General features: G+C 32.1%; 2 protein-coding genes across 3 annotated transcripts; one reads left to right on the plus strand and one right to left on the minus strand.

The window, feature by feature from the left end:
• Positions 1-1,603: 1,603 nt before the first annotated feature.
• Positions 1,604-4,999, plus strand: LOC134237722 (forkhead box protein J1-B-like). The gene is made up of 3 exons (XM_062719868.1): positions 1,604-1,891; positions 2,421-3,023; positions 3,232-4,999. The coding sequence occupies exons 2-3, from the start codon at positions 2,517-2,519 to the stop codon at positions 4,006-4,008; spliced, it is 1,284 nt and encodes a 427-aa protein (XP_062575852.1). The 5' UTR covers positions 1,604-1,891; positions 2,421-2,516; the 3' UTR covers positions 4,009-4,999.
• Positions 5,000-7,648: 2,649 nt separating this feature from the next.
• Positions 7,649-21,193, minus strand: LOC134237723 (WW domain-binding protein 11-like). 2 transcript variants are annotated; one of them, XM_062719870.1, is made up of 15 exons: positions 20,941-21,193; positions 19,804-19,835; positions 18,984-19,077; positions 18,556-18,653; positions 18,363-18,450; positions 18,170-18,241; positions 17,986-18,073; positions 17,614-17,735; positions 17,398-17,487; positions 17,070-17,242; positions 16,658-16,841; positions 16,136-16,327; positions 14,350-14,637; positions 13,649-13,786; positions 7,649-8,034 (listed from the first exon to the last, which is right to left on the minus strand). In XM_062719870.1, exons 1-14 carry the CDS (start codon positions 21,002-21,004, stop codon positions 13,659-13,661), a joined length of 1,713 nt encoding a protein of 570 aa, XP_062575854.1. In that variant the 5' UTR covers positions 21,005-21,193; the 3' UTR covers positions 7,649-8,034; positions 13,649-13,658. The 2 variants fall into 2 exon arrangements, with proteins under 2 accessions (XP_062575854.1, XP_062575853.1); XM_062719869.1 differs by having other exon boundaries at positions 17,070-17,245.
• Positions 21,194-24,875: the final 3,682 nt, after the last annotated feature.

The following is a 24,875-nucleotide window of genomic DNA, read 5'->3' on the forward strand; positions in this document are numbered from 1 at the left end:
AAAGCATATACCCTGGTAGCAAGAATCTAGGAATTCTGCATGATTTTCTTACCATGGATTAAAAGAAATAGAGATTTCACAGAATTATGACCTAGCTGATGGTAAAAGTATGTCTACAGTACAACTGATGTACATGATTCTATTGATTGTTAATGATCTAGATGCCGGTAAACAAAGATACCGGTACATCTTTCTTTTTTAGTACACACCACTAGAGCTACAGTCTTGTCATAGACTTCTAGTTCTTTTCTTTTAACCATCCTGAAACTGTTTGTCATGTGTCATCAAAGTGGGATAAGAATGTTTTTCTTTGGATCTGAATATCAAGCATTTTTTCTTTCTTTTTTCTGATGAGATAATGGTACATGTACTTTGGATTATGACTGGATAAATTCTACATACATGTATTCAGATTGACTGAGTGCCATGTCATATTAACCAAGAAGATTTTTTTTTTTAATTTCTAAAATTTAAGGATTTGTAGAAAACCAATTTGGATGTTATCTAAAAAGTATAATTGTAGTGTTTGTTTAAATTATAATTCCATTAGGTGACACAAATTATTTTCATTGAAGTGATAAGTTGTAATTTTTACAACATTCAATACATGCATTTTCAGTGTAACTTATATGATCTATATATAACTATTTTTTCCTCATTTACAATCCAAGCAAATTTACTACAGTAAAATTTATATATATGTATTTGTATATTTTTTATTTCAGTATTTCTGGCTTTTAAAAGTTTATCATGTATACTAAATTGCATAAGTCTGCACATGTATATTAAATTCTATTTTTTTATTATCATGCTTTAATTATTAGAATCTCAGAAATAAAAAAAGGAATAATTTGCACATTTCTAAATATATTCAAAAATATATTATCAATAGCATGTATTGAATATTATGAGGGAAATATTTATTTATATGTATCAAATTATGTTGTTTGATGTACAAGATTGTTATTGGTATTCTAATAAATCGGTTAGAGAAAAGAATTACTATGAGTCCTATGTTTGTTCTATTACGTACACATTGTATTCACTCACCTCTGTTGAGACAGAATCTCAACAGGGATTAGGTATTCACAAAATAAACAATCATGTAAAGCAGGGACCTATATACTAAAGTTAGTATATAGGTCCATGTGTAAAGTTCTATTATAAAAATGGTGGAAAGGGTTAAAAATCACACAACAGTAAAATTTTAATTCTTTTAATTTTAATAATACATGTACTTGTTTTAAATATATAAGATGAATTTGCAGATTGTTCATTCTCACATTCTTCCGATTTAATTAAAGTCAGAAATCGCAGCAAAACAGTTAAAAACTTTTATCATTTAAAAAATCTTGAAGAACTGTTGCATTTCATTAAAATTGGTTAAAAAACAGAATTTTCATTCCTCAAGAAGTTTAAATCATTCAAATATGGCATATTCAAAGTTGACAGTGAACACCAAGACATGCAACAAAATATTCCGCGAAAATATATGCTAATAAGTGTATTTGACCAATCAAAAACGCCGTTACTTCTACGTTTGCTGATACATGTTTACACTCGCAACCATAGACGGAATACACAATAACATTCAGACCAATCGTTATAAGCCAAAATATTTATGTCTGTGTATGCTGTTGCCTAGTCGTTCAGCCAAACTAATATATTCATCTGTAAATGCACATGTTTCATACTTTCATTTCATAAAAATCTTTCGAGCCTTTGAAATCTCTCAAAATATGCATTAATTGCTCGAAATAGTTTTTTAATGTTCACTTTTATTAAAAGTGTGCAAAGGATTGACAAGCTTGGGCATATCTCACTAACTGCCGGTTCGCGGGAAAACAGATAATTATCCTGTTGGACGGTTAACACTTGTTAGGAGATCAAGGTAAATTTTCGTCTCTTAATTAAAATTTAATTATTGTTTGGCATTAATTATTTAATCATGGCATGCATACCTCTTCATATGATTACACGTGTAACTGTAAAGTGACCGGCTGTGAATTCATGATGGCTTTATTCATATGCAAATGAGTTCTCTTGACGCCCTTTTAAAAGCAAGTCTATGCTTATATGTGCCACATATATATAAATGTAACTTAATAAACAGTAGTCTGAACTTGAATTTAGCTAATATTTTCAATTGCTAAGTTCAAGAACATACACTTTATTACCGAGGAAAGAACTTAAAGCTTTTTAAAATTGACATTAAGTGGAAAATATTTAAAAAGGTAATGTATTGAAAATTGAATTTTATTTTTAAAAAATGTATTAATTAATTTGCAATACTTGCATTAATTTTAGAAAGTAAAAAAAATTATTTTGACCTTTGGTTGAAGTTAATAAAATCCTTTCCATGAATGAAATGTACAATTTTGCAATAAATTTTATTTCATGTTTCTGGATTTTTCTTGCAGGTTCAATTCATCTTAGTTGGTCAAACTTAAACCGCCAAAACGAAGTACCCACAGGCTTACGCGGTGAACCGTCACCAGGGTCAGGGGGCCAAAAAGATGCCAATTCTCACACGTGATCACCTTGCAGCCAGATTTCGGCAGAACTGGATGAACAAGTACCCCCTGGATACCTGCAGCAATGGCGGTATCAACCTGGATGACAGTCTCACCAGTCTCAACTGGCTGCAGAATCTCAACATCATGAAGATTACCTCCCCCACCCCTCCCCCCAGTCCCGGGCCATGCAACAATTATTTCAACATGGACAATAACAACAAGAATATGAAAGTGAATCCTAACCATGTTCTCAATGTGTCTTGTGCTCCACCTCAGTGTAAAATTGAACCCAAGTTTCACCTCGGGGATCCCGCCCCTCCGTCAAGTTTAGGGGGAGATTCTATTGACTATAAAACCAATCCCTACGTGAAACCTCCATACAGTTACGCTACCCTCATCTGTATGGCTATGAAGGAAACCAAGAAAAGTAAAATAACCTTGTCAGCGATTTACAACTGGATTACTGACAACTTTATGTACTACAGACTAGCTGACCCAAGCTGGCAGGTTGGTATTTAGTCCATATCTCTTAACTTGAAGGGGAAAGATATCATTCAAAATGTCTATCAATCTCAAGTAGCATTCCATAAAATAAGATAAGCAATACGATAAAACACTTTATGCAGGACTTTATCAAATGAACAGCCACTTGTAACGGTAATAGAGTTTTGCAGGCAAACTATATTGTATTCCATTATTCGATTTATGTCTTCAGAATTCCATTCGTCACAACCTGTCACTCAACAAGTGTTTCCAGAAAGTTCCCCGCCGAAAGGATGAACCCGGGAAAGGAGGATTCTGGAGAATCAATCCCGAGTATAATGACATGATAGAAAACGGAATATTTAAAAAGAGGAGAAACAGCCGAGACACACCTTGTCTACCTCCCACAAAGAAGATCAAACGTGAAGAGGAGGACGAATACTCCAGTTGTTCTAAAGTAAAGAGTAAAGAGGGACTTGTTCACTTTGGAAACCATGAAGATCAAGATCATCTAAAAGGTGATTTTAACTGGACCTCCATCTTAAATCAGGATATAGAAATAGGAGGGGTTAGAGTGAAAACAGAAGATTTATTAGATTCCAATGACAGCTGTGATTCATCTCCTATGGTAGCCATGAGTCCGCCATCTTCAGAGTGCAATTCAGACGATTTCACAATAGAGGATCTGTTCTCTCAAACGGAGCTCTCAAACGATACAACCCCCCTGGACTTTGTTACAAATGATCCTTTAGATTTAACCATAAATGGACAGCATATAGGTGTCCCCCAGTGGTGGGAACAGAGTTTAAATCTGTCTGGAAGTTTTAAGACAGAGCCTGAAAGTGAAGAGAAAAGTGGACTACATACCCCCATTGCCCCCTCCCCCGCCCCAGAGGATCACACAGACAATGAGCATCCCTGGGCCATGAATGGCTTCGATGATATCGGGGATGCCTTTGATGTAGACAATTTGTTTGACCTCGAAAATATTCCTAGTCCAAAAATTTAAAACAGAAGTTCCACATCCTGTCATCCCCAATGCGAATTATTGTAAATTATTCTATTATTTTACATTAACCTTTGGGTATTTTTTAAATCATGTTTTAACTGGTCAGTGTATAGGATTTGCCTTTTCATTTTTCTAATCATCTATTTATTGAGAAAATTGGAACAAAGTCCATAACTTCATTGTAAAGTGAATGGAGTTTATTCCACGATTTTCTCGGGCCATATTTTATGAATCATGATATAGAAACAGTAGATATATACCTAACTGTTTGAAGTGCGAGTGGCAAGTCTTGATGGAGAGAATATTTTTGCTAATCATTTTTCCCCTAGATGTGGTGTACATACACATTTTTGTATTTTTTCCTGAAATATGCAACTTCCAACTTTAAAACCAGAGTTGCCATAAATATAAAGCAGCACTATAAAGTATCCATTTCAATGTTAAACCAAAGGGCAATTTTTCTTTCGCTTTTCTGTAAAAGTTGTCTTCATTGGTGACCAATATTGCAGTAGAAAAACTTGTTTGGAGAAAAAGAGTTGTATATTTCTTCAACAACAAGACGACAGCAAACCAAGTATTATTTATTGAATCCGTCCATTTTTATCTGAATGATCAGAAACGGGTGCATTTGTTAGACTTCTTTGTTAACAATTTATTGTAAAAAATTATTTATTGTTAGTGTATATTTCCAGTCCACTTTTGATAAGTGTGTATTGTCTGTGATATTTTCAGTGTTGGATAGTTGCAGAATTTTATTTCTTCCTTCAAAAAACTCGACCTACTCTCACAGGTATAACCAAGTACATGTACTGATTTTCAGTATTCCTGTAGTACTGTGAAAGTGGGTTGAGGGTAGTGGACATTTGACACCCTTCAGTATTACTGGCTCACTGTGTGCCCAGAATGTCAGAAAATTCATTCTATATATGTATTTTTTGAAGAAAAAAACTTTAAAGACAAAGAAATAAAGAAAAATATTTACAAAGATGAACATGGTTTTGCTTCAATTTTTTAATAAAAATATACATTGCATTGATTCCAGGTATTTGATCCCAGTCGGAAAAATTGTGAAATCTCTCTCTCAAAGGAAAATCAATGAAAATGAATGAAATAGCTAATGAAAGAGGAAAGAAAAATCATTAAAGGGAATCTGACAAATTATCAATTATGCAAATCAGAATTTCCTGTCATTTGAAGAATGGCTGAACTAATGTAATATTACACAAGTATCTGATTCAAATAAATTTCCTTTTTGGGGAGGTGAAAGATTAGAAAAATATTGGAATTTAACACGAGATGAATGGATCTGCATTACAGTGGTATTGAATGAACAGCTCTAACCCCGTAATGTAACACAATGCAGTTGGTCAGCTGGTTCGAACATGCTCTAGTTACAATGGGCTTTTTAATGTCTATTGAATGATTGTAAAACCTTATAGTATACCCCAGCAGACATTGCTGACGTATATAACATGAATAGCTTTTAAAAAACTTCAGAATTTTTATTGTGCTGAAGCAGCATATCGTTGAATATTGATTGAAACTCAAATAAAAGTCCCCATTTGACACTTATGGAAAATCAATTATTATTAGGATGGAATTTATTGAACAGGTTAATGACTTTTCTCTACAACGTACTCCAAAAACATTGGTTTTCAACCTTGTCAAGCAATGATAAAACAATTAAGATAAAGTTATCTGAATGAAAAGGTCATGAATTGTCTTTATAATCATTCTCAATCTTTGGGACTGAATAAAATAAACCTCCAGAAAAATCTTTTTCATTCAATATTCAGCTCAGGAATGTTTAGAAATTTCCACATGTACGCAACAAATTTTTGTAAAATATCAACATGCAGATTTTTCTGAAGAAAAAAAAAACATTTATGACGAGTAGAACAGATCAGAAGCTAACAAAGATGAAAACACATTTTACCTTCAAGACTTAAAATGATTATGTGACATTTAGTAATATAATTTTATAGAATTTTGCTGAAATAATAAAGTACATGTATTAATTACAAATTGCCTGCAAAAATAATGCCAATGGCTACACTATATCATGTTTGTCGGCAATAAGTAGTTTCAATTCCAAGGATCGCCTTTTAAGTACCAGTATTTTTTCCCTAACTGATAAATGCAACCAAATAAAATTGCTGGATCAAAGAGGATGATATTAGCAAACTTGTTCCTCAGTATCATTAAAGACTAGATTGCAGCTTTCAAAATATATATCTGAACATTTTCAAATTTCCAGACAGGGTAATAATATTTAACAATCGTAAACTGTGAACATGATTTTAAAGAACTCTTCCTATATCCATTTCACCTGTACCGTTAAGAACCAAGAACATTTAATTATTAATCGCCTCACACAATCCTATTCTTTTGATCAAAATCTGCCTACGTCTTTTCACTTCATAATTAAAGCTGTTACACTCTTACTATTAGAACGTCACAGTTGTGTGATTTTTTGTGGCGTAGATCCACGAGACTAATTATTATTTAATGAATCTGCGATTCTGTTTGTACACGTTTAAGATATCTTTAATTTCATGTGTACTGTTTATGCATTTCATTTCTTACATAAGAAAAAACCAATGAAGCACAATGTTCCATTGTATAGAAAGACGATTAAGTAATTCATGCATTTAACTATCCTTTCCTATCTTAATTAAAATCTGAACTGAAAAGTAAGGGCAAAGAGAAAAGCAGTCAGGTGTAATTCTTATTCTGATAAAGAAAATTCTCCTAAAGAATGTTGAAGACATTAGCTTTAGAGCGACCAACAACCTCTATACCATGTAACATTTTGTCAAGCTAGTGGTACACATAGTACTGACTGTGTATAAGGCTTAGCTTTCAAATCAATACACATTTTCAATGAATTTCAAGTACTCCATACTGTAATACCAAAAGATGTAGAACATACATGTGTGTATTAGGTAATTAATTTCTGCTTGGGATTAAAACCCGTCTAATGCCTCTGTATTGGTTAATCAACACAAAGATAAAAATAGTTTTCAATGTTGTGTCTCAACAAAGTAAACAATGTTAAAGTTTAAAATTGTGTATGCTTTAGAAGAGCGAGCTAATCATTAAAATCAACGGACTACTACAAATATGTTAAACAGTGCGATCTAGGTCAATCCTCTGAGAGGTTAAGCTTATTGGATACATATTATGTGTTACTCTGTTGGTATAGTATTAAATATTGGAAGGAAATTCATATTTGTTTTCGCTACCCCTAACCTGCAAATTTTTTTTTATCAAAAGCACTGGACTTGACTAAGAATAGAGATATTTAATGTCCTATTCCAACCATTTAAATATTTGAATTGCCTAAATTTGTTTTGAAAATGACACCTTTAAAACCCTTGATCTGCAAAACGGTGATGTTCTATATAGGTCTTGAGATTTTGTTTGCAAACTTTCCTTTAAATTACAAATTCAATACATTAGACTTGATCAGACCTTTTTCTTGCTATTAAATTAAGATCTTTTTAAAGGAAAAATCCATACTTCCTACCAAATTGTGGCAGCTTTCAGGGGTAAAAAAAATCAAGTATCAGTTCTGTAAAATTCCATGAATGCTATACCCTGATATTACAATTGATTTTTTTCAAAGATAAAGCCAGGAAAACCGATACACTCTTTTAATCAAAGATTTAAAACCTTATATGACATGACACAAATCTCATTAAATTTACACATGATCTTCAAATCTTAAAAAATGAGAATGTATAAGTGTATTGATGAAAGTTCACAGTATCCCACAAGTAGTGGTATTGTTATTACTCGTATTAAAAGTTACAGAACTTCCTTATTTTGTAAAATGTGTTCCAAAGTAAATATGACGAATGAAATATGGCATTTTAGAGAGCTGGGTTTATCCCTCTAGGTGTAGTCTCTGGGGTTAAGTCCTCCATTACTAACAAATTCAAACTTCCAGACATAATGAATCAGCCATAACTACTGTTTGGACGAAACTACCAACACCGCCAAGGGAGGGAACTTGTTCTTGACCTAAAAAGAGATCATGAAGTTAGTTACAATGGGTGATCAAACAATGACAATCAATAAATGGATATTTCTCTTATCTCAACATTTTCCCCTCCAGAAAGCAAACCACAGGGTTGTCGATAAAGTTCAGTGTCAATTAGTGCGATATGAATCTATCAATCATTTCTTTATAAAATATATCTCATTAAAACAATCTTTCTTTGATTTTTTAAAACATTCTGTAAAAATCAATGTCAGGAATAATAGTGATCAATATATATTTACTTCACATAAAATCTATATTTATCAATATAGGTATGGTATAGACTAAAATATACCAAAAAAAATCTTTTACAAAAATTTCTCTTGCAATTTAAGTTTTGAAAAAGGGTCCATGATATTCTTATAGTAATTAATAAATTCCAACTGTTTATACATAGACTTTTGAGTTTGGTTGATGTTATTTGTCAAAAATTGTGAAAAACAATATACTAGTACATATGTAAATTTCAAAAATTCCTTAATTGAAAAAAAATTCAACAAGATGCCTCAAGGTCAAAGGTAAGTAATTTGAATAAATTTGACTATAGTATTATAATGAATTGAACTAAATGTAACCATTTTTAAGCTGTGTATAGGACTGTTCAGATTATGGGGATTAAATGGAGACAAATGATGATTCACCTTAATCAGTACATACATAATCAGATTTACAAATATTTAAATGTGATTTCCTTCAAATGAATGAATGTGTCTTACAAACATGTAATAATAAATTTGATATCAGGAGTAATATGGGAAAACAAGGGGGATATTTATGATTCAGGTTATGTATTTTACATAATAAAATATGTTCAAATCAAATCAAATCAAATATGGGAAAACAAGGGAGATATTTATGATTCAGGTTCATTCAAAATGTCTTGTCATATTGGGTGCTAGAATAAAATTTACTGGTTGTGGCACAAACAACTTATAGACAATTCTTAAAATATGTATGCAGCAATGATTCAAACAAGAATGCCATTTTAAAACCAGAAGTCTCTGTCGAGACTGTAGCTCTACTGGTTTGTATTTATCAAAAACCATTGCACTATTTTATGTATCTTTATGTAGTCTACTTGTTTGCCAACTTAGTTTGAAATCAAACTAAAACTGTAGAAGGAGTAGAGTTTGAAAGGAATTTCACAGAAAATTCCATTTTTAGTAACCATGGCAACACCGTTCATCGAAATCAAAAACCGATGCACTATTCTATGTATCTTAGTGTAGTCTACTTGTGTGCCAAGGTATATTGAAATCAGACCAAAACTGTAGAAGGAGTAGCGTTTTTAAGGAATTTCACAGAAAATTCTATTTTTAGTAACCATGGCAACACCGTTCATCGAAATCAAAAACCGATGCACTATTCTATGTATCTTAGTGTAGTCTACTTGTGTGCCAAGTTATATTGAAATCAGACTAAAATTGTAGGAGGAGAAGCGTTTTGAAAAATTGTTTACAGACAGACGGACAGACAGACAGCTAGACAGACAGACAGCTAGACAGACGGACGGACGCTGGACGCATTACTATCGCATAAGCTCTTCTGGTCTCTGACCAGTAGAGCTAAAAATTGAAGAGTTATATGGCCTACAATGCCCACAAATACTAAATCAGACGAATGATTTTATTATAACAAGAGATGTTTGTGACCCCCCCCCCCTTTTTTTTTAACATAAATACCAAATTTCAGTATGTGCAACCTGTCTGCCAAGAAAATAAAATGAGAACTGCAAAAAATTGGAATTTTGGAAGTCCAAGGGGCATAACTCTGTCAAAAATTGCTTGGTCAAACCCAAATTAGAACTTGACTGAGATATTCTTAATTGATAAATCTCATTTGAGTAAGTGCAACCTTTGCAAAGAAAATCAGTGGAGACTTTTGGTGGTCCAACAGACAGACACACCTACCGATCGACAGACAGCATCCAATCAATACACTTTCCCTTCATTGAAAAGGACATAATAAATATCAATGTTTCATTTTCCACAAGAGCCTTCATGGTCACCTGAGTATAATACAGCCACAGCTGTTACGTGTCCCTAGAATGTCAATTTAATAAATTATAATAATTATAAAATATGAAATGCAAAATAGATGTACATTGTACCATGATATGGTGCACAAGATGGTGGAATTATAGCAAAACACAATTTTAAAAGAATTTAGTATGCATTGTCACAATAAGATCACGCCACCCTAACACAAGATGCCTTGACCCTGACCAGGGTTTCCATTTTTATGCAAAGTTTTTAATGGACAAACATTCAAAAGGGAATTAAACAAAGCTTAAACAGAAAAGGAGCTACCTTATCATAAAAATTTTGAAGTTTTTCAAGAGTATTCTAATAGGCTAAGCATTATCAGTCCTCTATCTGGTGACTGATTAAGAGACAATGAACAGGACACTTCACATTGTTTACTTTGTTTTTAATGGGTTTGATATTGAGCTAAGGGGGTACTGTTTGCTTCCCTCTTCATAATTCAGAAGAAGAGACTCCTAGAAGATAAACCTCAATGTACTCTTATAGAAAACTCAGCAAATAAACCAAGTCTGCTCAATACATACAGGGGACATTTCACAGATACCCATCATAGGAAATGATGACCCCAGCCTTATAGCTCAACAAAGAAATAATCAAATTGTAAAACGGGAAAAGAAATTTCTACTCATAGAATTTACAGGTAGAGACAAATGTTAACAGAAAGGATTTACAGATTAAATTTATGTATTACAAGGTTCAACCTCAAAACCTCCAATAAATACCATACTCAAGCCTTTAAACTGTAAATAGTTTGGGTGGAATAATATTATCCATTAACCCCTTCATACGTCAATATCAACTTATAGAAAACCAGTACCCATTTAAATCTCAGACTGGGGGCAAACATGAGAGCACATGATTTCCAATCTAAGACCAAAGTGAGATGTACATAGATGGTATTTAAAGTAATATTAAAATGACAGGTCCTCTTGTTGTTATCTGGGACTTTTACCTACTGTGTGAAAAGCTCTCGTACAATGAAGCTTGTTTAAACACTACAAGACCACAATGAACTTAAAGTCGCTGTTACATCATAAAATTCAATAGAATTCTGACATTTATCATGATGGGATTCATTTCTAGAATCTTAAAGTGCACAAGTGAATGAATAGAATTGTGGGTGGTGCGTGTAGCATTCCTCCTTTTTGTTAAATATTAAAAATCATAATGTGCACAGTGTGTGATTTTGTTATGTGTTTGTCTATCTTCTTAATTCATAAATGCCAACATATGGCATTTCAATATTGCATGTACAGAAAAAAATGAATGAAAAGAAAAGCAAGGAGAGAAAGGGATTCAGCAAGTATCTATACACATCATCAACATTAATTATATCTATAAATTATAACTGCAATCTATATGATTTATCACCTGTTATCATGAACACATACAAGAAGCCCTCAAAGATAAAACAAAAATAAAGTGAAGAAAACATGTTTAAAGGAAATACATGTAAATCTTGACTGGGACAAACTGCATTTCAAGGGAGTGGGGAAAATAGGAATCACTACCCTATCAGTAAAATTTTATCCCCCCCCCCCTTTAAAAAAAATCTGCACACAACTGTAATGCAATGTGGAATGTCCATGAAGTAAATTAGGTTTCTCAAATATAAGTGTTTAGTTTGCACTGAGATTGTCTGACGTAATACACCACAAAGAAGAGCGTCAGACTAAGTAAATACTGAGGTATGAGTATTGCCAATGTAACTGTCAATACAGCTAAATCATCAAGGAATTTAATGCCACAAAAAGGCCACTGATTCCAAGAAAAAAGTGAGATAGCAAGAAAATCAAAATAACTACAATGTATCTTTAAAATTAGCAAAGCATATCCATGCTAACTTGTGCTTTAGATTTTTGAAATCTGTAATTCTATACATTAATTTGGTATATTGGTAAGGAAAGAATACAGTTATGAAATAACACATATCTATTTCCAAAGTTTAATGGTAATTCATTACTTTTGAGCTTTTAATATATACAGAATTTTGTTTAAAAACAAATCTTGTTGAATAACTTATCATACACATATATACCACATCTGAAATTTCCTATTTTCACTGGTTGCCCAATATGGTACATCAAGCACAGCTTCCTTCAAATCAAATTTTTTTTCATAATTTTTATTTAATGCATAATTTACATGTAAATGCATCATTGAAAACTTCAGTTATGCATGTAAATAACAATGCTTTTAAAATATTTAAGAAATGAAATCTTAGAAATTACATGCAAAACACAAATTTATATCAATTTATATACTCTTTATGTTATGAGGAACATTTATCTGCATATCTCTATTTGTAATCTTTTTTAACTTTTTAAATTGAAAAGCATTCAATAGGTTTAAACTTACATTAGAAATCAATACCGATTTAAATTAGGGACCATTTTTAAATTCTAGAATTAATATAACATTTACCAGTATAAACTGGATATGTTGCACAGTGTACATACATGTACATGTATGTGCAAGTTTATTTTTTTATGTGGTTTAATCTAATGAGCAATGCACTTCTAAAAAGAAATACATGTTCATGCATATTCATGAAGTAGTGATATACTAACAATATTGTATATATTCATACATCTTTCAAATTGAGATTGAACTATTTCATACATATTGATATCATCAAACTTTTCTGGCACAATAAATTCATGAAAAGAATCCATGCTGCATATTAGTTGCATTATAAATATACAGCACACAAAACTCCATAAATTTTCATGCTTTGATGTTTTCTTTTAAGAGCAGTATATTCCAACTGTTTTTCTCTGAATCGCTTAATAAAAGATTAAAGTTCTAAAATCCCATACATAAAACCTTGTCATGTTTATATGTACTGAAATTCTAAGTGATCAAAGAGACATAACTCTTCTTTTACTACACTTTTACAATTTATTTCACTTTCTGAGGACAATGACCATCTTTCAAACTGTCAACATATTACATAAATAACAATGTTAAAATCAGATTTGTTGTTTATTTTAAAGCTGAAAGCACACAGCTAACTTTTATATGGGTTTTCATTCAAGTTTAAAGAAGGATGGGAGGACTTATCTGTCCAGAAAAAAAAATGTTGTAAATCATTTTCATAAATTGTTGATTTCTTTCTATCATATAAATCATTGATTTTTTGATTGATTCATAATTTTGGATTCACTTCATTTACAGCTTGTAGAGGAGACGCAAAAAGATCCAAAGTAGGGTGTTAAGTCCAGGTATTCTATGTGCTATCATTTTTTTTTTAAATCTACATATATATAGGAAAAAATAGTAAAATTGATTCTCTATCTTAAAGCTGGAATCTTCTTAAAGAAAATTCAACAAAACACAATAATGCCTAATTCTCTTAAAAAAAAATAATAATAATAAAAAGAATCAACTCCACAATTTCATTCTTACTTTAATTTTAGGATACTTAAAGAAAATGAAATTTCAACAAGTGTCATGAAATAAAACCTTGAGAAATCATTTAATGACAGTAAAATGAAAATGAAATGATTTTTAAAATGTTCATCTAATGAACCAATTATTATATGTTCACCTTGGTTGTATCACAGTAAATCAGACATTTCCTTCATGAACTGATCATATGCATCGTCCTTCGTTTTTGTTGGTGCTGTCGTAACGGCTGGTGCTGCCATCTGGGACATACTTAATGGCCGCCTCTCCTCCTCTTTGGCTGTAACAAGATATTTAATTATCAACAATCTATGACCAGTTAACTTAATATACATTTAATAGTGGTGTCTCTAACAAAGTAAAATTACAACATTATCAAAATATGATGCAAGAATATGCCTACCAGCATAATTCATACATGATGCACTTTCCTATGCATACATTCTAATATGTGTTATGTTTGAAAACTTGCATGACATTGTAATTTATGAGATGTAGCTAGAAAATTGCTCTTCATGGCTAATGTTTCTTGTCATAACTGACTTAAAAATCATATCCTCTTTACAAACTGAATGCCATTCTAGATATCAAATAATTGGTAGCATTATTTCTTAATCTCTTAGCTGAATATTGATTCGACAAGAAAGTATACTCTGCACATTCGATGTTTTAAATGTACAGGAATATGCATAGGTATGACAGGTTTAAAATCTGCACATCATAGTTTAAAAGATGCTTCAATCAATATTATGCTCAAATATAACATACCCTCCAAAAGAAACATAATCTGCATGTAAAAAGTATTGAAAGCTATTGTATCAATGTTTACATAAGGAAACTCACTGTGGGTTCTTATTCTGCCCTTGGAATCCTTTCCTTCTCTCTTCACCTTCAGAGCTGTAGGCATGAATCTGGTAACATCACCCATCAAGTTCTTGATCTGTGGTTTGGCCTCTATGGTGGCCATATTCTTCTTTTCTTCCTCCCCTGACTTTCGTGGAGGCTTCATGATGCTTGGAGGAGCACTGAGGACATTAGGGTTAGGCCCCACCCCTGGAGGTGGGGGTAGCCCTGGGGGTAACACTCCAGGGGGACCGGAAGGAGGCCGCATTATCCTGGGAGGAGGAACTCCTGAAATAATTCATTAAATTGGTTAAATGATAGCAACAAAAACTGTCGAAAACTATAAGGATTTATCAAATATCAAAGGTAACTAAAACAGATAGGTGTTTCAGAAAATATAACTTGGCACACATTGTAAAAAGCCTGAGAGTCTTTGATGTCATCTCCCACAAAAAAGCAATATCATACATGTGACAGAATTGAACACTCTCAACTGGAGATTTGAAATTTTTCAGCTTGAGTTTGGGTCTCAAAGCTGGAGATTTTTTATCGATGTTTTTTTCAAATCGCAGAAGACCATCCAACCCCCTAGAAAATACCTCCTCCATCTTCTTTATTTAATAATTTTGATTTCACAAATTCTTATTTAAAAATATATATACTGTAAATCACTTTTTATTCGCGAGAACTTTATTTTTGCGTAATTACGCGAGACACTGTGGTCGCGAAAATTTATTTCTTGCGTATAATAGTATTCCTTAAGATTATATAGAGCGATGACCACAATTCGTGAAAATTTTGTCTCGCTTATAAAGAATCAATGCCTATCTTGCGAAAATAAGGTGTCGCAAAAATTTAGTGATCTACAGTATAATAAAATCTTTTTTTAAATGGAGTGAAACAGTATTAAAAACAAAATCAATTCATTTAATTTAATTCAGAGTTAATATATCATCAGGGACCTATATAGTAGTTAGGTCCCTGATATCATCATTAAAACATTGGATAAATTAATTTTTTTTTTTTTGATTTGGTATTGGTACATTAAACAGTAGGTTAAGTAAAACATAGGTTTTTGTAACTAAATTATTCTATGTCATTAAATTATTATTAAATGGAATATGAATAGATTAAATTAACCTCTCCAAAAATACAATAAATTAAAATCAGGTACATATTATTTAGCAACACCCTGTAGTGTGATCTATTTTTAGCTACAATGTCGCCTACATTATAACTGTATCTTTTAACATTGTTTAATGACCACTGCAGCATTAAAAGATGGCAATTGGGTATGTTAGCAACTAATTACAATGTTCTGTACTCGGTAATAAACATAGATGGTCATTTATACAGTTGATATATCACTATGTTTACAACCTAATTATACGACCTCATGTTGATTCCTACGAAGCCTACTGCTGTGAAAATTTATTCCTCTCCTGTTGTTATCTCAATTTCTTGTCAATTTCAGCAATTATACTAAGAAACATGATAAAATTAATGCAAAAAATGTTCAATTTGAGGAATTTTAAACACGGAAGATTTAAAAGTTAATCGGGAGGGGCGGAAGAGGGATGCAAAATCGGGAGATTTTGTCTCCCGTCGGAAGAATCACATGTATGCAATATCAAAATAACAAAGTATGAGTTTGTGAAACAAATAAATCAAAATCAAGCATAATCACAAAGGTCACCAAGTTAGTAATTTCTGCCTTGAAAACAAACATTAAAGACTGAATAGTTACATCACATATTAAGTTTCACAAATCATTTAGATGTCTTACCTGGGGGAGCAGGTGGCATTCTTTGCCCTGGCAACTGTAAGTTTGGAGGTAAACCTGGCGGGGGTCCAGGTGGCAGCCCCTGGGGCCTTCCAGGAGGGGGACCAGGAGGCAACATTCTAGGTGGTGCCCCAGGGGGACCACTTCTCAAAGGTGGAGGTCTGAACATCATTGGGGGTACACCGGGAGGGGGACCTGCATAAGGTTAACAAATTGTCTCACTGATTTTTGTAAAAAGTTCTCTCAAGCACTGGTGCTGTATTTCATTTGGGTAAGTAATATTCTTTTGAAAACTCCTTTCACATTCTTATCCTAAAATACCCTGGTATCTCATTTCCAATTCTATCAATTCTTGTTAAACCAGAATCGTAAAATATCTCATGTGAATTAATTGTTTCTTACTTCTGAGATGAATTTTCTTAAATAAAAAAAGATATTATGTTAAGTCAAGATTGGAAATTCCAAATTAAAAATATGAATATTCAAAGTATGAATTCTCTCAGCAAAATCTGCACAAATATTCACCTGGAGGTACACCGGGGGGTACACCGGGGGGTGCGCCAGGTGGGGGTCCAGGGGGAACTAATCTCCCAGCCTGCTGTGTGTCTGTCCCCTCTACTGGGGTGCCCTCAGTCAAACGTGATGTAACTTCCTGTGATTTTTCTGTCTTTTCATCATCAGAGTCTGACTTGTCACTATCTCTTCTTCTCTGAAAATCAAAATATCATCCAGTGTTATCAAGTTCAACAGTCTGCTCATAATTTTCAAATTATCTTAATAAACGTTTAATGTGAACTTCCATGTCTCAAATTGCATGGATATGCCAAACTAAAATCCAAACTACTCTTTCTTTAATCATTTTAACTTCAGCATCTTAAACTCTTGGATAAATTTTTTTTGACGTATGTCCCATCCAATTCTAAATAATAAAGTTAACCTCTTTTTTCTCCTTGGTTGGAGCCTGCTGGCCTGCTAACTTTAACATCTTCGCCTGAAGGGGAGTAACTCCAGCTGCCTTTGGTCGAGCGTATTTTAGTCTGGTGTCCTTCTCCTCTTCCTCCGGATTTCTCGAGTCATCGTCTATAAATCGGATCTTCTTCTGTTTACTTCCTGCTAGTAAAAGTTAAATTAAAATTTGTTTCTAATGTTTCTTAATATGTAAAAATCAACTACTACAGCACCCCCAGTCCCACCTTTTTCAAATTAAATAGAGAAATTCATAACATTACTTTACAGCTTTTTTCTGTACTTATGTTCACAGTCACCTGAAGAATGATCTGTTTCCATGGGATGTTCTGTAACGTCATGTGGATGTTCTACATCTACATCAACTGTACCAATATTTTCTTCAATGCCTGCAAGGTAGTAAACCACATTGCAGAAAAATCCAAATGAATGCTTTTACAAAATTTGCAATAGATGCTGTTGAAACTTTTCCACTGATGAGGAATTTCATGATAAGGCTAAGGATTAGTACTGACCTTTAGCAGGGTCATATTCTTCTTCATCTTCACTGTCACTCAAGATAGGAGGTGGGCCAGGGGGCGGGCCTGGTGGTGGGCGTCGCCTCGCTGCTTCCAAGTCAAAATTTGATAGACTTTTCCTTTACAAGTAATGCAAAATAAAATCAATCTTAAGATCAGTTCAATGCATTTGTAATGAAAATTATATGATTTACTTTATATTGACTATCAATGTGTCAAATCCTTGGCATTGTTTTTATTATTTTTTTTTAATTTACATTTTATACTGGTAAATTGAGAAATGACATTAGTTTTAATGTAACTATGAACTCTTTCAAATTTATCACTCGAAAAATAACTGTCAGACTACAACTAGGAAATAATACACACTCATATGTGGTTTTCTTCAGTATTCCATGAGGTTTATCTTGGCTCATTGGTAATGGTATATCCCCTGGTAAGGGTATCATTGATGTAGCTGCAGAAGAAGGTAAAGCATGATATACTTACATGTCTGCCCAAAGCACATTTAGTTTGTATATGTATACTTATATGTAAGTTATAAGTTACTCACTTGTGTCGTGCTGTGGCAATGCTGGTAAAGGAATCTGGTCTAATTTTACTCTCTCCGCATTCTTTACTTGCTCTACAAAAAAATATATATAAAAATAATTTCTTGTATTTGTAACGCATACATATCTTTTAAATATACTTTCAAAATAAGGAGTAAAGTGTTAAAGTGACTGATTTATCATTCTTTTACTTACCATAATATACTTGAAGTTTTTCTCTTTTTCTGTCATATTCAACCTCTTGTTTCTGTAAATCTTTTGCCAATTCTGGATTTTCTTTTTCCTTGAAAGAAAATCACAAATATTTTAACTGATAATGATATCAAAATTCATTTTTCTTCATATAATAAAAACATGTGATACAACAGGGTATATAAAAATTACTTACATAAAGTTTTAAAACCCTTTGAAAAGTTTCCTTGAGTTTTTTCCTCTTATCTTTGAGGACTTTTTCGCTAAGTTTAGGTGCATCAATAGGGTTAAATTCTGAAAGACAAATATTTCTTTCAAAATTACAGGCAGTTCAATTTAAAACATTTTTTATAAAATTGAAAATACTTTTCTTAAATGTTTTACACTTGATATAATATGCCACTTTACTTCATTATAATTAAAATAAAAAAAGAAACACAGAAAGTGCTTTTCTATAGAAAACATGAGTTATCAAAGACTATTGTCATTTATCAGAAAGGCAAATTTGCTAATTAAATAAACACAGGGCACAGGACTTCCTTAAAGAAAACTACTCCAGAAACTTAAATCTGGGATACCAAAATAGAGAATAGCATAGAATTGAAACTAGCTGAAAAATCTTACCCATAAGATCAATGACTTCCATTTCTTGCAATAATTTCAGAGGATCTTTTCCTTTTAATACAGCTGTTCGCACCATCATTCGCTGTTTCTTATTCTGAAAAATTACAAGAATATTCTCAAAATCTTGTCTTTTCTGCCAGAGATTAATCTAGGTTTTTGGGGAAACTACCCTTTCTTGAGAAATTGGGAAAATCAGTCGGGGTCTGGGAACCACTCAAGTGAGTGCAGGGCAAGCCCTGCTTGCGCGACAATTGAATTTCAGCATTTTTATGACCATTTAAAGTGCTTAAAGTAACACAGTAAAACCATATTTCTCATATAATGAAAAATTTTACTTTAAATTTTCAGTTTTTATGAAGGAAAAAAATATTTGAGGTTTTTATCATTATAAGGGGAATATTTTTCTCATCAAGAGGGGAAAATTTGATCTTCAGGTGGAATTTTCTATAGGGGAAAAACACTGAATTTTGGTAGTAAATCCCTGTCTGCATACATCATGTAGCTTCAAGATGCACATGCAACTTGTTTCTTTGTTTACATTTTAGTTAGAGATTATGTTTCATCACATCACAAAATTTCAATCTACAAATCAGAATTGTAATCAGTAATATTTTGATAAAACTCTCTCTGCCAGTCAATAGTAAAAATAAAACAAATGTCAACACTTTTCTAAGGATCTAATATCAATTACCCCCAGTTAAGTTGATTCTCTATCAGTGTTTTCCTTTTATTTCAAAATAAAGGGTTAGAGATAAGTTTATGTCTCCATGCTCATTATCACTTTGTACCAATTTATATATTCTACAACTTCTGGACTTGCCTTTTTCAATTCCTTTTTTCTGGCCTCTTTTCCTGAAAGCAGATATTGATTACATGTATTACAATGAATTAGTAGAGCACTATAATAAATCATGACAAGAATCTTTAAAATTATGTTTATCTTATATTGTGTATAATAATTAATAAATGAATTCTGATATTTGATTGATATGTAATTGCAATGTTTATTTGGTATTCACAAAAATACATATTGATGCTACTCTGAAACCAATTTTGCAAGATAGAAAAGTACCCGAGGCCTTCTGATTGCACTCTAGTTAGAATAATCTAACTGTGTCTCGGTACAGGCTCTCACCACAGTTAGAATACGTCCCATATACTTGCAACGTAGCAAATCGGAGTGGATCCGCTCCGAAACGATTTTGAAGAATATAAAATGATTTGCACTGGGAATAACTACCAAAATAATCAAAACAAACCTTCTTGAGATTGCTTATGCCTTTTATCCCAAAAAATAATCCATATAAATACGTAAAACCAATTAATTTTCTCAACGTTTTTCTCTCCATTCAAATGTTTACATTCGGAACTCTCTAGATTGTTCCTAGTAAATGCACTATCGCCCGTGTTTCTTTCTGCTACATTACAAATACACGGAACGAATTCTATCGTTAAACCGGGTCCGTAGGACAATATCATTTTAACGATAGAACATTCTATCTAATTGCACTCGGAATACTTCGGGTACTTTTCTATTGTCATCCGGGTGAGTTATCTTTTCTTGGGCGAAGAGATTCACACTGTGCAGAAAGCTGGGGTTTTAGTTGGATAAAAGCTAATTTCGATGGATATATCTGGAATATTTTAGCCTGGATAAGTACTAGGACATTCTTTGCGCTAGTTCCTTTCAGGATTTGTGTAACTTTTCTCAAGTAAGTTGTTTTTTGACTTTTTAAAAATCGGGTTCTACTTTCGATTCTTCCCTTGTGTATTTTTATATGTGCAGTAGAGAACAGAGTGGATAAGATGCCCCTGTGCTTGCACTAACACCAAATGAGTTTAACCCATGAAGCTGCTACTGATTTACCAATTCTATTTTATTTAAAAGCAAAAAAGCAAATGTAGCAGTAATTCATTACTGTAAACCTTACTGTATGATAAAAATATCAAAACTTACTGGCTTGGTCAGTAGGATTCATGAATTTCCCACTTTTTGTGGTGTTGATTGACCTTCTCCCCATTTTTACTCTTTATGTGACTTCGGTGCAAAAAAATAAATAAATGTGAATTAATCAAAAGCAATATCAAACAAATAAAGCTATCATTCCTCTCACAGCTCTGTAAACATTGCTTGATTTATGTTTCTTCTCTGCAGGTTTTAGTGGCCACACTTTTATTTTTCACTCAGCCGAAAATTGGATTTTCACATTTTTACGACTTCTATATTACTGTTAGAGTTCGTTAAAATATTTTTTTTTATACATGTAAGGAAAAAAATAAATCAAAATTTAGTTTAATTCTATTAAAAAACGTATACCTCAACTTATATTTCATAATATTTTTGCGTATAATATTTACAATATTTTACGACAAACCGGAATAAGTCAGCGTCATACCGGTGCGTCGATTTACCCAAAAGGACCCAAAAGAACCCAAAAGGACCCAAAAGGAACCCAAAAGGACCCAAAAGGAACCCAAAAGGACCCAAAAGGACCCAAAAGGAAATTAAGAACGACCCAAAAGGACTTGAAATAAAGAGATTAAATGGATATAACTCATTCTTCAATACTGGTGAATTTTTAAAATATATTTCTTTTCTCCTTTATTTTCCAATAAATAAAGTGTAAGCAGATAGATTGATATTGATATGATTTGATACTTGTGTAAGGATATAGCATAAATAGTTTTATGAATATGAGTTGAGGAATAAAAAAATATTGATCATTGTTGTATTGCATTTAGGGGAATTCAGATGCAGAAAATGTGACATAATTCTTGAATAGGCATAAAGATGTTGTTTTATTTAAAAATAAAATCATTTGGCATGATATTTGTGTACATTATCTTAGCATATAAATGAAATAATATATTTATTTTGTCAAACATGCTTAAATTATCCTAATTATTTTTTTCTGAACGTAAAAATTTGTGGTTTATGTTCGTAACGGATGGTGTCCATATGCATTGAAGTTTTTGACACCTCTCTACAAACATTAAATAATTTGTCAAGTTCAATTTCTGTGTTTAATTAATGAGTATGTGTGATAAATTATTTTAAACAATATGCTTCATGAACATAACTCAGTTCTTTTCGTAATTATAAAATGATCTCTGATTGTAAAATGTTTGGTGTCTTGACCGTTACGAACATAATAGCTTTCAGTATGATTGCTAAAATAACAGCCAATGAATCATAAGTTTGTCTCAGGAAGTCCGTAGCAGTGGTATGATTATAAATTGAAAAAGAAAGTAGAAAGGTTGCGCAGCTGTCTGCTAAAAAAACATGGCGATGCTCATTGTGTCCATGTGGAAAAAAAGAAGTTACGTACATAATAGATTCGGTAAGTATTTTCATATTGTATCAATTTTAGTGAATGATTAACACATAAATACAGTCATTGTATCTTTATACTACGTAGCTATTAATCAGAAACTAAAATATGTCGCTTATGACTATACAAAATGCATAAATCTGTCCGAGTCGAGCACTTTTGGTTTAACATTTGACTTTTGATTCGCGTCTTTTGTTACGAACATAAGTGTTTTTGCATTATTTGTAAAATCTATTAATATAAAGTTATATTGTACTATATTTTATTCTATATTTGTTAGTTTTGTTCTGTTCTTATCAAAGGATGAATACTTATTGAATATTTGTTTTAATATTGCCATATCATTTACGCAATTACGTTCGTAACAGACACGAAAACTTGAAGTAGTGACATAATTTGTACTTTAATTGCCTTCTTTCTGGTTTTATCAAGGATACATAATAAATATAATTAAACAGCATATGTGTTGATTACATCATGTTGTATTTTGTTTTTTATATTTTTTTTCTTTTAGATTTACAAGAAATGACTGAATTATGTTCGTAACAATGACACAAAGATCCAAGACTCAAAATAGAAGACCTAGGATATTTAACAATCCATCTGACAATTTACTTGTCTGCATTAATACTGTTTGAAAGCTAGTCTATTATTAAGCTTTGAAAGGAAATATTAAAGTATTAAAGACAAGTGTTCGATTGTCTTGTTATTTTTTTTGTTCCTTTTTAAAGCCTGATTCGGAGTTAGGTGTCCATGTTACTTACATAATTTCTCCTTTTTTGAAACTAGATATAAAAATTGTGACATTTTAAATAAATTCCATTTAATATAACATTAAACATGATTTCATCATACCTTATTGATTACATTATTTTCATATTTTAACAACTTGTTAAATTCTAGTAACATGTTACTTGTTTAGTGCTTATGTAAGTAACGGTGTCCATTGGTAATCTTATATATATTTTCTATTTATAATGGAATAAGGCAGAAATAAGTCATGCAATAAAACATGCAAACTAGTGTTTATATACTTCAAAAAGGATTCACCAGAAAAGAATAGCTTATTGATTTAAAAAACAGTCACTGTGGACACCAAGTTACGTACATAAAATTTCAGACATGCTTGTACATTTGGACACCTATCTCCTCTTTAAGACTTCAGATTATCTTCCCAACAATTTTTTTCAGAAGCAGGAAGGGTACTGACTCAAATAATATACATAAATTATGAAATTGGTTATTTTGTAAAAATAGCCCTTTGGTCACACATCTGAACTCAGTACTGAAGAATGAGTTATATATAATGAATACTTTCATATTTTATTAAAACTAAAACTAGTTTTTTGAGGGTAAAGTGCGTGTTTGGGTTGAGGTGGGAGGCCCCCCCATCCCCCCCTCCCCCCCCCACCCATATACCATATGCCTAGAACATGTCATTAAATAAACTTATTTCTTTATTTATCAAATATCATATAATATATAAGATATAATAAAACAGAATGAGAAATAGAATAATACAGTGCACTTTGTTAAATTCAGCTAAAAGAAATCAAAGCATATCTGACCAGATTTAATGATTGATGTGTTATAAAAGTCGTATGTTATTTCTTTAAGAAAAGTTGCAACAATATAAATGTATGTTTTTGCCAATTTTTAGGTAAATTTATAATATAATATTCATAATTTAATTCAAATTATTAATTTTCAATGTATTATAATATATTAATTCGAGTCCTTTTGATTTCCTTTTGGGTCCTTTTGGGTTCCTTTTGGGTCCTTTTGGGTTCCTTTTGGGTCTTTTTGGGTCCTTTTGGGTTCCTTTTGGGTCCTTTTGGGTCCTTTTGGGTAAATCGACGCACCCGCGTCATACAAATGCTTTTTATCACGGGAACAATAATATTTGCGATAAGAAGAAAGTCAACATTGACAAAATTTAGGGTGTAGATAAAAAAAAAAACAAGTAGAGCTTTTTTAAAAAGCTTCCCGTCTTTAGCAACAATCTTAAACTGTAAACTGATCTACACTATCAGGCCGTATAATTCTTTTGAATTTCTTGATTTTGTATTTTACTGGCATTAGCCCTACCACGGTTGTTGCTCGGTCATCTCCGTAAACTTTGACTCGCCGAGAGCTTTCGGCAAACCTCGGCTGATTCCATTTCCTTCTTCAAACAAGAAAGGGGAAAAGAATAGTAACAAATTGTAAAGCCTGCAAGCAATAAAAATCAATTTTATTTATAATGAAGTTAAAGAGATCTTTTTATTTTTTGCTATACAAAAAATCATGTTATTAGGAATTAATTACTGCTGATTTTGTTGTTCGTTTTGTCATTTTTTTTTTAAGATTGAAAATCTTGCAAAATTGTTAAGTCGTACGAAAATTAGATCATCAAAAAGTTATCTCCCTTGCATTGAACAGCATTTCAACCAATGAAATAATTGAAAATTTTCTCATCATGCATTTTCTACCAATCACAAAAGAGAGGAAGTGCATAGTCCGAAGACTGTAAAAAACTTCAACTATACAATACCGTCTTCCAAGGAAGACGGTAATAAAT

This window comes from Saccostrea cucullata, unplaced genomic scaffold, assembly GCF_032062105.1.
Source record: "Saccostrea cucullata isolate Sc308-1 unplaced genomic scaffold, CSIRO_AGI_Scuc_v1 ctg11, whole genome shotgun sequence".
In the NCBI taxonomy this organism is placed as follows: Eukaryota; Metazoa; Mollusca; class Bivalvia; order Ostreida; family Ostreidae; genus Saccostrea; species Saccostrea cuccullata.